The 15,317-nt window shown below is 45.0% G+C and overlaps 4 protein-coding genes across 7 annotated transcripts; 3 read left to right on the top strand and 1 right to left on the bottom strand.

The window, feature by feature from the left end:
• The first annotated feature begins 1,575 nt into the window (after window positions 1–1,575).
• On the top strand, window positions 1,576–5,460 carry LOC115543984 (MAGE-like protein 2). 3 transcript variants are annotated; one of them, XR_003976782.1, is made up of 8 exons: window positions 1,595–2,174; window positions 2,374–2,543; window positions 2,658–2,808; window positions 2,892–3,869; window positions 4,298–4,356; window positions 4,435–4,495; window positions 4,648–4,724; window positions 4,850–5,452. XR_003976782.1 is itself a non-coding variant. In XM_030356715.1 (4 exons), the coding sequence occupies exon 4, from the start codon at window positions 3,021–3,023 to the stop codon at window positions 3,780–3,782; it is 762 nt and encodes a 253-aa protein (XP_030212575.1). In that variant the 5' UTR covers window positions 1,576–2,174; window positions 2,374–2,543; window positions 2,658–2,808; window positions 2,892–3,020; the 3' UTR covers window positions 3,783–3,798. The 3 variants fall into 3 exon arrangements, 1 of the variants encoding a protein (XP_030212575.1); XR_003976783.1 differs by lacking the exon at window positions 4,435–4,495 and having other exon boundaries at window positions 1,592–2,174; window positions 4,850–5,460; XM_030356715.1 differs by lacking the exons at window positions 4,298–4,356; window positions 4,435–4,495; window positions 4,648–4,724; window positions 4,850–5,452 and having other exon boundaries at window positions 1,576–2,174; window positions 2,892–3,798.
• Window positions 5,461–5,717: 257 nt separating this feature from the next.
• ccdc32 (coiled-coil domain containing 32) lies at window positions 5,718–8,134 on the bottom strand. Its single transcript, XM_030356749.1, has 4 exons — window positions 7,864–8,134; window positions 7,284–7,620; window positions 6,925–7,078; window positions 5,718–6,473 (listed from the first exon to the last, which is right to left on the bottom strand). Exons 2-4 carry the CDS (start codon window positions 7,531–7,533, stop codon window positions 6,272–6,274), a joined length of 606 nt encoding a protein of 201 aa, XP_030212609.1. The 5' UTR covers window positions 7,534–7,620; window positions 7,864–8,134; the 3' UTR covers window positions 5,718–6,271.
• On the top strand, window positions 8,055–11,883 carry pcmtl (l-isoaspartyl protein carboxyl methyltransferase, like). 2 transcript variants are annotated; one of them, XM_030356740.1, is made up of 9 exons: window positions 8,055–8,151; window positions 8,290–8,423; window positions 8,576–8,680; window positions 8,764–8,795; window positions 8,920–9,024; window positions 10,054–10,174; window positions 10,328–10,413; window positions 10,691–10,860; window positions 11,265–11,883. In XM_030356740.1, coding segments are annotated over exons 2-9 (738 nt in total). In that variant the 5' UTR covers window positions 8,055–8,151; window positions 8,290–8,305; the 3' UTR covers window positions 11,266–11,883. The 2 variants fall into 2 exon arrangements, with proteins under 2 accessions (XP_030212600.1, XP_030212601.1); XM_030356741.1 differs by having other exon boundaries at window positions 8,058–8,151; window positions 8,271–8,423.
• Window positions 11,884–11,957: 74 nt separating this feature from the next.
• Window positions 11,958–15,130, top strand: rpusd2 (RNA pseudouridine synthase domain containing 2). Its single transcript, XM_030356695.1, has 3 exons — window positions 11,958–12,679; window positions 12,984–13,280; window positions 13,846–15,130. The coding sequence occupies exons 1-3, from the start codon at window positions 12,107–12,109 to the stop codon at window positions 14,719–14,721; spliced, it is 1,746 nt and encodes a 581-aa protein (XP_030212555.1). The 5' UTR covers window positions 11,958–12,106; the 3' UTR covers window positions 14,722–15,130.
• Window positions 15,131–15,317: the final 187 nt, after the last annotated feature.

The raw sequence follows: 15,317 nt of genomic DNA, 5'->3' as shown, positions 1-15,317 counted from the left end.
CTTGAATCACAACGAAGAAATGTTGTCTGTACCAAAAAGGAGTAGGGGAAATCGAAAAAGAAAACGAAAAAAAAGTCCAACTTGTGGGACGTCTTTACTTAATCAAGTGGTTTATTTGTTGTGGATTTATATTCCTCTTCTTAGCATGGAATTCTGAGAGCATCTGGGAACTATTAATCACAGCACAGATAATTTGTATGGTTTTAAATGGATTTATGTAATATAAAAGAAAATATTTAATTGTAATAAATAATATATGAGTTTGAAAGAAAGTGAGTTTTATTTAATTAAAAAAAGTGTTCTTGGTTGAGTTTGTCTTGAAGATTGTCTTGTGACTCTTTTGCACCACAAGGGGGCAGTCCGCCCCTTGTCCCGACGCGTACAGCAGACGCCAGCAAAGAGATGCAGCGGCGCCGGAACTGCTTGTCCGACTGGTGGTCCGTGAGGGTACTGCAGGTGGTACGTTGGTTTTTTGTTTTGCCAGAAGAAACATTTACAATAACGAAAAAAATATATATATATTATTGAAATAAGTATATTATGAATCAGTTAACATTATTAAAAAAATAGTTTATATAAATAAATAAAAGTTGGGACTATGATTCCACCTCATTTAAACATTGGAAGAACTGAATGGACGTTGTCCTGCAACATTACATTTTGTTCTGATATTTTTTAATCACTGCTTGAGCTGCTCCCCCCGCGACCCGACCCCGGATAAGCGGATGACGATGAGGATGAGGATTTTTTAATCACTGAACTTTTAGAATAATTTGCACACTCCCGAATGTTTTTTTTTAATGAAGACACCCGCATGCAAGAATAGTTCACGTCTGAGTGTAGACTACAAACGTGATTAACTATTTACAAGTGCAAAAACGCCAACATATTCTTTATTTTGCTGACCACTTGTTTTTTATCCCGACAAAAGCCTCGTAAAGACAGGTCCTCTGCGTCTCTCTCGTAGATCGCACCATCTTTCAACATAATAATATAATATAATAATATATATATAATTAATAAAAGATTAAAACCACTTGGGTGGAGCGTGTTTGTCACTTTTGCGAAAGAACTGGAGTAACAGAATGAGACGCAGCTGCAGGGCACTGAGAGGTGATGCATGAGGCATGATGGTGGCACGGCAGACTAGAGGAGCATGATGGACTGGGATCTGATGAGGAATTAAAAAAGATTATCTAACTTAAGATCAAATATACTCTGAAGTTTCCAGTTTCTGCAAACAGAAGAGAAGGGGTTTAATTAAGGGTTTGTATCATTAATAAGATAGACTGAGGCAAACAATCAATAACAAACAAAAAAATATAAAATGCCTGTCTTAGTTTAAAGCCCACTCACTACGTCAAGGTGCAGGCCAAGAGTGGGATGACGTTGGTTAGGAAGAGTGGAGTCGAATTCATTTTAAACAGTGCTGTCTCCTTGACCCGATGACGTTTTCCTCAAAGGTTAAGGAAAGAAGGCATGAAGGTTAGGAGATTGGACTATTCGTTGAGGCCCCATGAATCGAGGGACCCCGAGGGACCCGTCCATAGACATCTTAAACAGCTGCAATATCAGGCTTGGCCACTGAGCACTGGTGGATTACAAAACAAGTATGCAATGCTCCTGGGGACCTGCTTGTGCAGAGCGAACTCAAATTGCCGGCAGAATGGGCGGGGCTACCCAGTCTACGCAGATCGAGGAGTAGCCATGGACCAAGCCCCATAGACCTATTAAAGAACGAAGCGGCTAGGTCAATGGCATGAACCTATAAAGAAAGGGAGTGGCTCAACGTGGGTGGAGCTAAATGTTTGGCTTTGCACCGGAAGACGAAGAATGTGCGTCCGACTCCAAGGCCATAGTATTGTGTGCTTTTCTGCTTAGAGGTAAATTGCCGTTCTCTGTGTTCTTGCATATTATAAACTAATTTGTGGAGAAACCAACAAGTTGATCATCTAACTATTCATGCAAGTAACGTGAATAGGCCTCATGGCTATGTCAGTTGTGTGCAATAGCATTTAGGCTGCGTTTGGGCAATTTTCAAGTAGATAAGCCAAATAAGTTTGCCGAAATGTGTCAAAAATCTCATTTAAAATCCAGGAATATAAACATAGTAACTAATGCACTGTATTTATGTGTGTTTCTACCCTAGAGTATGTCTCTTAGAAATAAAGAAGGTAATAAATTAATCTTTCACTTGAATTAGAGTATGATAAGGCATAATAACAGGATTTGAATATCAACATTTAATGCATGGCCTTACTCTTTGCGTAGGACATTACATTTTGATGATGGAATTCTGCGTAGTCAATGATCAAAAATAAATGTAATAAAATACATTCCCTCATTCATTGTGTGCCTCTTTGTCACCTACAGCTACTTTGATAGACCTTGTGTTGTGTGTGCGTTTGACACGTGTCCCGCTGCCGTACCGCCCACTACATGGAGCACCACATACTGGGCCGGAAGCCTCTCATGCTCTCCACGGTCAAGCCCAGGCTGATTTACTCCCTCTTCCTGAGGCCATCCCTTATGAGGGAAATGTGGTAAAAACAACAACAACCTGTATATGTCAGTTTAGATGGTAAAAGTTATGTTTTAGTTGGGGTTTAAGTGATGCTGTGCCTTTAATGTATATTATTTCCCCCTCTGATCTATAGAGACACATCAGTATACTCTCGGATGGTGATACACCAACCATTAATAAATGCACCAACCGTGAACTTTTCCACTGTCCCTTCTGCAAATATGTGGGTGCAATATATATGGTTGACAACCATATAAAAGGCCATTCTTCAGTAAAACATAAAGGTGCTTATCTTACATATTACACAAATGAATGTTGTTGTTTTTTCACCAGTATGAATCTTATTCTCTTCATTCCTCTCTTACAGGGTTCACAATGATCAAGTGTGGATTAAGTTGTCGGACGGCAACGCATTTTCATTGTTGCTATTGTACAGCAACAATTATAAATCGATTGCAATTTACAAAGCACTTACTAATACACCAGGGGGAGGGGCATGCTGCAGCCCCCGCACGGCACTCTGTGGCCCCTGTGCAGCAGTCTGTGGCCCCCGCTCATCACCCATTGGTCCCCGCTCAGTACCAAGAGGCCGCCGCTCATCACCCATTGGCCCCCCCCGCTCAGCACCCATTGGCCCCCACTCAGCACCCAGAGGCCCCGGCTCAGCACCCAGAGGCCCCGGCTCAGCACCCAGCGGCCCCCACTCAACACCCATTGGCCCCCGCTCAGCACCCATTGCCCCCCCCAGCTCAGCACCCATTGGCCCCAACTCATCACCCAGAGGCCCCCACTCAGCACCCAGAGGCCCCCACTCATCACCCAGAGGCCCCCACTCATCACACACAGGCCCCCACTCATCACCCAGAGGCCCCCACTCATCACCCAGAGGCCCCCACTCATCACACACAGGCCCCCACTCATCACACAGAGGCCCCCACTCATCACACAGAGGCCCCCACTCATCACACAGAGGCCCCCACTCAGCACCCATTGGCCCCAACTCATCACCCAGAGGCCCCCACTCAGCACCCATTGGCCCCAACTCATCACCCAGAGGCCCCCACTCATCACCCAGAGGCCCCCACTCATCACCCAGAGGCCCCCACTCATCACCCAGAGGCCCCCACTCATCACACACAGGCCCCCACTCATCACACACAGGCCCCCACTCATCACACACAGGCTCCTGCAGAGTGTTCCGCGGCCACTAAAGCATCTAGTAAACAAAATAAACTCTGTTGTCCTCATTGCAAGATGATTTTAAGCAAAAAAAACTTCAAAACACACTGCAGGAGAAAACACCCCCACCAATTTGAGACGGACACTTGGCGTGAATGATGTCAAGGTGAGACACTACATAGCATTGCTGTTATCTGTAAAATGTTTGCTTGCTACATTCAAAACACATTCATATTTATTGAATAAAATGTATCCTGGGGGAATATGCATGATATTATATCAACCAGTACCTCTTGACTTACAGTACGCTCTGTACATTGTAATGGGGGCCAGTTACGATTTCAGGGAGGTATGTGTAAATTGTGACACACTATGCTCAGTATACAAGGTGATATTATTTTGAAACATTTTTAAATCATCCTGCATTTCCTTCTTTAGAGGAAAAAGTGCTGCAAATTGGGAGATGTAGAACTTCCCAATGCCCTCAATATAACACTTTTGAATCACATCACAAAAGAAAAAACCTTTTACTCACTGTCAACAGACCAACATGAATGTATCCATAGTGAATGTATGTTGTCCGTAAATCACCAGGGTCTGAAGATGACAGATTTCTGGACAGAAAAAGGCGACAAGAGCAAGGAGGCCAACAGGTGAGAGGTCATGTGATTAATTGGTCTATAGTCAACTATTGCTTGGAGACTAAAGCATAATCCCTCCACTTATTTCAGGATTTGGAAGTGGTCCCTCCAAAACCAATTCAGCTATTCAAAGCTATTTCTGAAGCATCAGGTATTCTTCAAAGCAGTATTATTGTACACACATCCATCAAGGTCGTAGAGGTGGTTTTGTAGTAATTTCTCCATTTAAAATCAGCTAGTGATCTTTTTTACATCTTGCATTGCTATTGTGCCTATAAGAACCACAATCTGTTTCCTTTCTAGAGGAAGCTGAGTACTTGACAGAACTGGGAACAGGGTATGTTTCTCCAACCTTTAATAGGGCCTGAGCACCATGAAAGGTAACATATTTGATCATACCACCAGGAGCGCGAAATACCTTGATACTTGCCATTGTAAAACAATTATGGAAGCTTAAGGAATGTACTTGACTAGGCAATTACATCTATCTTTTTTCTCTTTACAGATCAAACATGTTCAATGATTCAAAGTCTGCTGTCACTGGTTTATTTGACTAAGCTAATATAGTTGATTGTACAAAATAACATGTCTATGTATATATTGTTTGTCACTCTCAGGTAAATGCTATGGTGTATATCTTTTTTATCATTATAGGCAGCATGAATGAAATAATGCACAGTAAAAAAACATTTGACAAGTTAAAGGTAGGGATGTCTGTCTTTCAAATGCATGAACGCAAACCTAGTTGCACAGGTTTTGAGTTCAGTGAGAGCTGAACCTCAGTACAAAGTTGTATGTGAGGTGAAAATGTAAATGTATTACCATTATTTTTATTCACAAGATGAGACAAAAAAGTATATAGAATATTATGTATTATAATTACAACTATTATGTAGGCTGGTATTTACGTTTAGGATACGAAAAGAAACATGTTTTCCCAAAGAACTACATTTTGGCACCAGACCTGATCCTGACCTTAACACATCAGGACAGAGTTTATCAAACAATGCCACGTAATACATTGAACTTAATTATCAGCTCTCCCTGTGTATTTTAATGAAATGATATTATAATCTATATATATTAGTTATATTATAATAGTTATTCTACATTCTACAACGTGGGTTTTACGCCGCTCTGTCCGTGGTGCTGCACTAAATATAATATATCTTATGTAATATATTATATTAGGCAGTCTTTGCTAAGCCACTGCATGTGTATTCATCAACTTTTTATTATTTGCATGTGGTCCTTAAATCAGGGGTTGGGAACCAATGATCTACAGATTACATTACATATTTTTGGTATAACATTGATAATTTCTCACCGAAAAAGGCTGACCATTTTTCTAGAAATATATATACATTTTGTAATATTGTGCTTGAAAAACTGGTTTATTAACAGTACAGACTTTGAAGGAGAAAGCAATTTGTTTTTAGATTTGATTGAATTTTAATCACGTATATATTACATAGATAAAAAAACATAAAACAAACTGGCTTAGTGCTATACTTAATGATACTGGCAGGTTGACTTAAAACTACAAAGGAAATAACATCAAAGAAATAACAACCAGTGACACACAAATTAAAAATGCATCGTTTCGGGGTAACACTGCATTTGGCATTGAACAATTTCCAACTGCAACACGGGTGAGACTATTAGGAAACAAACCTGTTTAAATACTACATTGGGTATCAATATCCATACATCTATAATATGATCAAACACATAAGAAAAGAAAGGCAGGATGTATAAGATTCATGGTTTGATTCCCCGGGGGCCACAGCTATCCCCTAAATTCTTCCTCTCCACTACACAGCAGGAATGCAGGAAGTGGGCTCTAATGGATGGTTCTAGACCTACAAAAAAAACCTGTTCTAGACCTAAAAAAAAATCTCAAGTGAGTTATCCCCGGATACACACATCATTTCTCTGGCTGGTGCGGGTCCTCCTCCCCCAGGCCGGGCCTCTCCCGGTCCCCCTCCTCTCCGTCTCCACTCGGCGTTCGGTCCGGCGCAGCGGCAGCGTCCTCCCGGGTCAAGGACGGCCTCAGCAGGTACTCCAGCTCCTCTGCACTGATGGCCACCTTCTCTGGGATCAGCCAGCGTTTGAGGTGCTCCATGGCCCTGGGGTAGGAAGCACAGGCAAGGGAATCAGTGGACACTGGAGGAAACACACCACTGGTGTATCTCCCCTGTTAGAAGGACACACAGAGCAAATAATGGAATTGAATTACTTTACTTAATACATTTATATTTTATCATGATATGATGTAAAAGAAAAACGCATTAGACTTCATTTACATTTAGGGCATTTAGAAAACTTATCCAAAGCAACTTACAGCGAGTATATTTGTCAGAATAACGAGAAACAATATATCGCTGTCGGTACAGTGAGGATGTTCATAGAACCAAGCACTAACAATTGTTAGGTTGTCATTGGGACATTCAGACATTTGGTTTAGACTGGGATTCAAAATCGGCATAACAGAGCATCCAAAATGTAATTATTCATGAGGAAGGTATAATAATAATAATAACTAAATCAAGTGGTATGCTGTTGGTGACTCCAGCTCACCCCTCGTCCAGGTCTCCGCTCTGGAAGATCTCCGACGTCTGTGTGTCATGCAGGAATCTGTCCCAGCACTCCTTCTTGGCCTGAGACAGAGACTTCAGCATGTCTCTGGAGGTCACGTCGCTGGACAGGCCCTTGAGTCTCTTCAGACGGTTTTCTAGAAAGATATTTCAAATACATCTGGTCTATAAATAAGTAGCTTATATCGATGAGGTTCAGAACCACAGGGAGGAATGGTCAACGAGTTCAGTATTTCGGGGTATAGTTCAGAATATATAGGTTAATCTATTAAGCGGATACAACTTCAGAGTAAATTGTATGTTTAAAGTGATGAAGTCAACTAATGGGACCAAAACAAATACCTAAACTGGCAATGTAGATTTCAGAATCATCCATGGGTTGCCAATTCGTGGTGGGACCATCTGAGGATTGGAGGTCTGCTGTCCTTCCATTAGACTCTCCGTTCACTGGCGATGCTGGCTTGAAGGAGTCTGTGAAGAGAGTGTTCTCTTCCTGATTCGCCACTTCGTCTTTCACTTCTGGCAGAGTGGAGCAGATGTCGGACCACAGATCTCCGCTGGACCGGACCTCCTGGACCCCGAAGTCCTCCATGGTTGTGAGGCGCTCACTTCAGAATAACATGCAGGAACCTACGTGTGGTGGGATGGTCTCGTAGGGACAGAGACAACCTGTCGAGTCCTAGGCACACGCAGAAAGAGAAAGCAAGAAAAGTGTTGACTAATGCATCCCTCTGACCAACAGTTTGAATATCATATTTATGTTAATATGTTTTACTCAGGAGCTTTCATGCATCAGCGTGCTGCTGATAACATGCTTAGCTAGTTTAGCAGATCGCTTCATGTTGAATCTTAAATTAATTCATAATTTCGAATAAAAACTCTTCAATCAATGCTTTCTAAATGTAACACGAACACGTCTTACCTGTGTTACTATAGGGAATAGAGCATTTGCCGGTCAGGTATCCTATCCAATATTCTAGCTATGACTGCCCATGGCTTAAGCTTCGCCACAAACCACTTCCTTATTTTGAAAACAGTGATTGGACGTTGTAGCTGTCCATCAATCCTTTCGAAATATGATTGGATGACGTTATTCTTGCTCCAACTATCATTGGCCAAGAGTGTTTCTGCTCTTTTACGGGGTCACGTCGTTAAGGCTCTTCTTGTTTTTTAATGTTGATATCAACACATTAAGGTACCATTTCTGCAGGTAAACCGTCTTCTTTATTTGCCTAAAATCCCCTTCTTAACCGTCGGTGCACTTCAGTTCTGCCTGACACGTTGATAACGAACGGTAGATGTCTGCATCTGTACTATTTCCCTCTAAAGGGCTGTATTCGGATTACAGGGAGATCTTCTATGAAATGCGAGAAGTGCTCCGGTTGCTCGTAGTGGCGATCCCCATGGGCGTGCTGGTGTCCCGGACCATGGCGTGGATGTCGAGTGGCAAGACCCATCATGAACTCATCAGTCGTCTAAGGGGTAGAGTGACACAAATATGAAAGACCTTGACCCACTGATTGATGTTCACCGTCCATCTCTCTCCCCTAAGAATCCATGCTGAAACCTTTGATGAAGGAATGGTCGTTTTGTAGGACAGATGTAACCAATTTGTGTCCCTGTTGCTCCTTCAGAACATGGGGTGATCCGCAGTGACCGGGTGTTTGAGGCCATGATGGCGACAGACAGAGGGCTATATTCCAGAAACTATGCTTATGCTGACTCCCCACAGTCCATTGGTACACACACGCACACACAAGGATGTTATGATAAATCAAAAGGATATTTTGTTAATATATTTGGATGCTTGTCCTTCACACAGGATATAGTGCAACAATAAGTGCCCCACACATGGTGAGTGGTCAAATATTACTACAATTGGCCCTGACAGATTGGATGAACGTTTGTCAGCCTGTTTAATGAGAGGGATAAGCGCTGTCTAATGATGGGTTCTCTCGGGCTCTGCCTTTCCCTCCAGCACGCCCATGCACTGGAGGTGTTGAGTGACAAGCTGGTGGAGGGGGCGTCGGCCCTCGATGTGGGCTCTGGGAGCGGATATCTCACAGCCTGCCTGGCTAGGATGGTAATGTCCATATGATCAATGTTGTATTCAACTTATTCCTGCCTTAAAGGCCCTTACTTAACCACCAGGTGCGAGGCTGCTTGATGATGAATGGCTTGTAGATACTATCAGCCTTGTGGCAGGTGGGAGAATAGGGGTTGGCTTGTTGCTTGCCATTGGTGTGACTCTATGGTGGGCAGTGATGCCAGTAACGCATTACTTAGTAACGCGTTACTGGCCTCGGACCACTTTTTTCAGTAACGACTTGAGTAATCTAACTCGTTTCTATTTCCAAACCAGTAATCAGATTAAAGTTACTCATCAAAGTCACTGTGCGTTACTATTTTTTTGTTTTTCTACCTGTTCACCGATTGGCGTTGAGAGCGATGGAGTGGTGTGTGTGTGTCTGTCTGTCTGTCTGTCTGTCTGTCTGTCTGTCTGTCTGTCTGTCTGTCTGTCTGTCAGACCAGTCGTTGACCGGGGGGAAAACAATTGTTGACGGGGGGGAAGCAAGTGTTGGCAAAAAGTTAGCATTGGCAAAACTGGTTGTCATTTTTTATTTTGAGGCGGCAGTTGGTGTTGTCGCAGCTAAATGTAACTAATAAAGTAACTTTTAATCTAACGTAGTTACTTTTAAAATCAAGTAATCAGTAAAGTAACTAAGTTACTATTTTGAGGAGTAACTAGTAATCAGTAATCAGATTACTTTTTCAAGGTAACTGTGGCAACACTGATGGTGGGCAGTCCTGAATGTATGGTGGGCGGTCCTGACTCTGGTGGGCGGTCCTGACTCTGTGGTGGGCGGTCCTGACTCTGTGGTGGGCGGTCCTGGCTGTATGGTGGGCGGTCCTGACTGTATGGTGGTCGGTCCTGGCTGTATGGTGGGCGGTCCTGACTCTGTGGTGGGCGGTCCTGACTGTATGGTGGGCGGTCCTGACTCTGTGGTGGGGCGGTCCTGACTCTGTGGTGGGGCGGTCCTGACTCTGTGGTGGGCAGTCCTGACTGTATGGTGGGCGGTCCTGGCTGCTCTCCACTGACTCTGTACCCCAGGTGGGAGCCGATGGTAAGGTGGTGGGGATCGAGCACATAGACGCACTGGTCCGGACGTCGGTGAAGAACGTGCAAGCGGATGATCCGGAACTACTCTCCTCCGGAAGGATCCAGTTTGTAGGCGAGTCTGGCTTCGGTTTAACCTAAACTAAACCTCAAACTAAGAGGAACCACGCAAATGAGCCTTCCACCTAAACAAACTACAAACATTAGCTGTGTCTCTTAATGCAAATTCCAATAGTAGTGATCTCACTGTTGTGAAATGTGTCTCCAGTGGGGGACGGGAGACTCGGCCATCCAGACGCGGCCCCGTATGACGCCATTCACGTCGGGGCCGCGGCCCCCACCCTCCCAAAGGCGGTAAGGACGGTTACATTTCTACTTTAAAAATCAAAGTAAAAAGTATAACTATAAAGTATAACTGTATATAAAACAAGATGAAAGCCTTTGACAGGACAAAGACACACACACACACACACACACACACACACACACACACACACACACACACACACACACACACACACACACACATACAAAATTCCAAAGTATAACTATCTCAAACCAAACAAATGAATGCTTTTGACATGACACGGTTGTGTCTGGTGTACTGTCTCTCCCTATCCGCTGTCGGCAGCTCCTGGATCAGCTGAAGCCCGGCGGTCGCCTGGTTCTGCCAGTGGGACCGGAGGGGGGAGGGCAGGTCCTGGAGCAGTACGACCGGCAGGCCGACGGGACCTTCCTCAAAAAGGCCCTGATGGGCGTGATCTACGTCCCTCTGACCGACAAGAAGCACCAGTGTCCTTGGTACAGCCTCTTCAGCCAGCTGTTTCATTTAGTCAACAAGGAATGAGTCATTCCAGTATCATACTTCATATTTACCTGGGCTGCATGTGGCTCAGGAGATAGAGCGGGTCGGTTGGTAACCGGAAGGTTGCTAGTTTGATCCCCGGCTCCTCTTAGCTGGGTGTCGAGGTGTCCCTGAGCCAGACACCTCACCCTAACTGCTCCCGTCGAGCTGGAGGTCGCCTTGCGTGGTTGACACCGCCGTCAGTTTGTGAATGTGAGCATGAATGGGTGAATGTTGGGCAATATTGTAAAGCACTTTGAGTGGTCACTGGTTAAAAAAGCGCTACATAAATGCAGTCCATTTACTTACATGGTGAAAAATCTTATATTTTTCATATCCTTTTAACTTCTTCTTTCCCCAGATATGATCTCTGACCACAGTGTGGTATCCTCTGCAGGAGGTGGCGCTGGTGGAGTTCGATAGAACTGGCTGCTGGTCTAACTCAGACCATCTGCCCTGTTAAACCGTCTCCCGGCAACCTGGAGGAATCTGCTTCTGTCTGCCTTATCAGCGTGTGCTTGAGGGCTCTAATGGACTGACCAGAGGGCCAGCTTGTCAGGTGGTTAAATGAACACCCTCCTCCTGGTTGCACGCCCTCCTCCAAAGCCCGGAATATCTGTGCAGGAAGCTTAAAATCAGTTTGGAATCATTTATTCAAAATGTTAGTTTAATAAAGAGTCATTATGATTTTTTATGAGATATGTCCATACTTTGTTGGTCATCTATTATCTCTGGAAAAGTTGGAAATCTGTGAAATGTGATATAAGCCTTCCAAGAAAATGTATGTCAGAGAAAATGGTATGAGGACAAATCGCTCTTAAACTATAAAATAGAATATTTTTCTTAAAGATCAAATTATATTATAATAAAATATTATTTAGAAGTAATATACTGCTTTTTCCAATAAGGAACACAACCCTTCTTAAGTGTCTGTTCTCTCGCAAATGTATTTGATCGATGTTAATAAACAAAACATCAGACGTTTGTCTAATATATTTACGCTTTTCATTTTACTATACTGGCCAAGCTCATCAAACGTTTTGTGACTTCTGAAACATACGTCATCACTGCGCGACACAGGCGAAATGTACGGTGCGATACACGTGAGTGTTAACCATCTAAAAGTGTCGGTGTTATCTTTTAGATTTAGTTTTATTAAAGGCTACGATTTGCAATTTTACTATACCATTTCGCATACCACACATGATCTACAATTATCTCAGAAGACTCCTCATCAAAAGCAGTTTGCTACGTATTCAATTAGATCCATTTGATTGTCCTGTTATCTCCCGGTATCAACATCATACCCCTCCCCGCACCATGGAGGAGGATGCCGTCAGGACATCTGAAGAGGGTACAGGTGACACCGTGAAGGAGCCCCCGGCGGCAGAGGGGACAGGTAAACGCAAGAGCGAGGAGGCGGACGCACCTGAGAAGAGCTCTCGAGGGAAGAGACGCCGAGGTGGCGGTGGGAAGAAGCCGCGTCCCGGGGAGAGGTTCATCCCACCGCCGCAGAAGAGGAACCCCGGGGTCAGCTTCAGCCAGGAACACTTTAACGAGACCACACATTACTTCGAAGGAGGTCTCCGCAAAGTCCACCCCTATTACTATGACTTCAAAACGTACTGCAAAGGGCGATGGATCGGGAAAAGCCTCCTGGAGGTGTTCAAGGACGAATTCAGGTCAGAGTCGATCGAGTATTATCAGAAGGCGGCTCAAGAAGGACGTATTCGACTGAACGAGACCATCGTGGAGGACCTGTCCATAGTGCTCAGGGTGAGGGTCGTTTAGCACTTCTTCAGAAATATATCAGGTCTAGAATATATATTCCTCAGCTTGTATCAGAATAGGTAGCCGTATTGAAAGGTTTCTTCTGAACTGTAGGCCTACTTATGAATGTTGGAACCGGGTATTTTGTATATTCTTCTATGTCGTACTGAGTTTGGTGTGCGTTGATGCTTGATGTTTACACTGCGTCATGTGGAGCTCTTTCTGTTTCGAGACACTGCTGTTTACATCTTCCATTTGAGTTTTGAGCCGAGAAGGGATTGTTGTCAACCCAAACCCTTCTTCTCCGCAGAACAACGACCACATGAGGAACACGGTGCATCGCCACGAGCCCCCTGTGGTGGGCAGACCCCTGGAGGTTATCGCTGACGATGGGGAGGTGCTGGTGGTGGACAAGCCGGCCTCCATCCCTGTTCACCCGTGCGGCCGGTTCCGCCACAACACGGTGATCTTCATCTTGGGCAAGGAGCTGAACATCTCCGGGCTCCACACGGTCCACAGGCTAGACCGCCTCACCTCCGGGGTGCTAATGTTTGCCCGCACGCTGGAGGTGTCCCAGAAACTGGACCAGCTGGTCAGGGACAGACAGGTACGTCGGGGATAGCATGAAGAGGGGTTCTTAGTTATTGAAAACATGGAGGTCCTCTTCTTTTCCTTTCCTTGGTGTTCTAACCCTGATGTTCACTACAGATGTCCGATACCATTTTCTCCTTCCCGATAACGATTCTTGAACTTGAGTATCGGCCGATACCGAGTATATCGATACAGCGTCTAGCATTGTTACGACCAATAGCACTTGCTCTGATTGAAGGGTTCTCTTACGAAGACAGCAATGTATAGTCGGTTCACCTACTTATAATAATATAATCACTTACATATAATAATACATTTGTATTCTTTGAGTTATGTGTCCATGCATCATTTTATTTTTTTCTTTCTAGTGTTGGCGATGTTCTTTGCCTGTGTAGTAAATGAGCTAGTCATGTGATGGTATCGGATCGGGCGCATAGACTTGCGTACTCGCCGATACCCGATGCGTTTTGGCAGTATCTGAGGTATTTCTGATACTGGTATCGGTATCAGAACAACTCTTGTCGGGACAGCTTCTCCCTCGGTGGTGCTCCACATGTTCACCTCCTGTTTCTGTTCCTCAGCTGGAGAAGGAGTACGTGTGCCGCGTGGACGGGGAGTTCCCGGAGGAAGAGCGGATCTGCGAGGAGCCCATCCTCGTGGTCTCCTTCAAGGTGGGCCTCTGCCGGGTCCATCCTAAAGGCAAGGACTGCCGTACGGTCTTCAAGAGGCTGAGCTTCAACGGCAGCTCCAGCGTGGTCCGCTGCCGGCCGCTCACCGGCCGCACGCACCAGATCCGCGTCCACCTCCAGTACCTGGGGTTCCCCATCCTGAACGACCCCGTCTACGGCGCCTCGGCCTGGGGCCCGCTGAGGGGCAAGGGCGGGCAGGTGGAGAAGAGCGACGAGGATCTGCTGAAGGACCTGATGGAGGAGCATCGCTCCAAGGACAGCCTCCACCTGCTGGATATACCGGAGGAGGAGGTCAAACCCGCCCCGGGGGAGGGGAAGGCGCAGGTTCCGGTTTCACCGGGGCAGGAGAACAAAGAACGACTGAACACTATTGAGCCTGATGGTTCCTGTCCTGCAGAGAGCGGTTCACCGGCAGGCGTGCAGCGAGTCGGCCCAGCGAGGTTGAGCAGACCTGAGGGTGGAGAGGACGTTCGGATCAGGACTGAGGATCAACCTTTAGAGAACCTGAGCAGCGACCGGGACTCAGTGAGGAACTCCCAATGCCACGCGGCAGCCAATGAGGAGCCCCCGGAGGCCGTTGCCTCTCTGAAGCCCCTCCCCCCGGGAACCACAGACCGGCTCTGCAGCGAGTGTAAGATCGTGAGGCAGGACCCCACGGAGAAGGAGCTCGTCATGTTTCTCCATGCCCTGCGCTACAAAGGGCCCGACTTTGACTACTCCACACGCCTGCCTGAGTGGGCTGAGGAAGACTGGGTCGAGGACCCATAGGCATACCTTTTTAGAGACCCAGGTATTACGTTAATGACTATTTTCACTGTAACTCAACAATGTGTCGTTTACTATTGCTTTGACATTTAAAATATTCTTTATACGCAGAATTTATTTGTGGATGAAGAGATGCTGCAACACAATGGTTGACCATTAAGTTATTTTTAATATGTTCTTGCTAGAACAAAGCTTTCAGCTTTAAATAATAGAGCTGGATAGTGTCATAAAACTGTATTTTCTTTTTATTATTTCCTCCAGTTACCAGTTTGACAATTGTAAACAATAAGGGTGGCAACATTTCTTATTTCTCCTGTTCCCACAGAGCCTGTGATGATCACCTTCTTGTTCTAAGTCATTTGTAAGCATTTCATTAAAACCACTCAATCAAGATTAAAGTCGTCAAAGAGGAGCCTTTGAATTGACCCTGCTTAGGCACACGTGACCGCACTAAGTTCTAGTCAAAGTTCATATTTAGCCACCAACCCCTCTGTTCCAGACTATACAGCACATCTAATACTTTAAATATCTCTTGTGATTTACTTTTCACTTTTGTAAAAGACAACACACACACCCAATAAGAGTTGTTTCTGAAAATA

This window comes from Gadus morhua, chromosome 5, assembly GCF_902167405.1.
Source record: "Gadus morhua chromosome 5, gadMor3.0, whole genome shotgun sequence".
In the NCBI taxonomy this organism is placed as follows: Eukaryota; Metazoa; Chordata; class Actinopteri; order Gadiformes; family Gadidae; genus Gadus; species Gadus morhua.
Note: the sequence above shows the minus strand (reverse complement) of the source record. Positions and strands in the feature narration are given on the sequence as shown.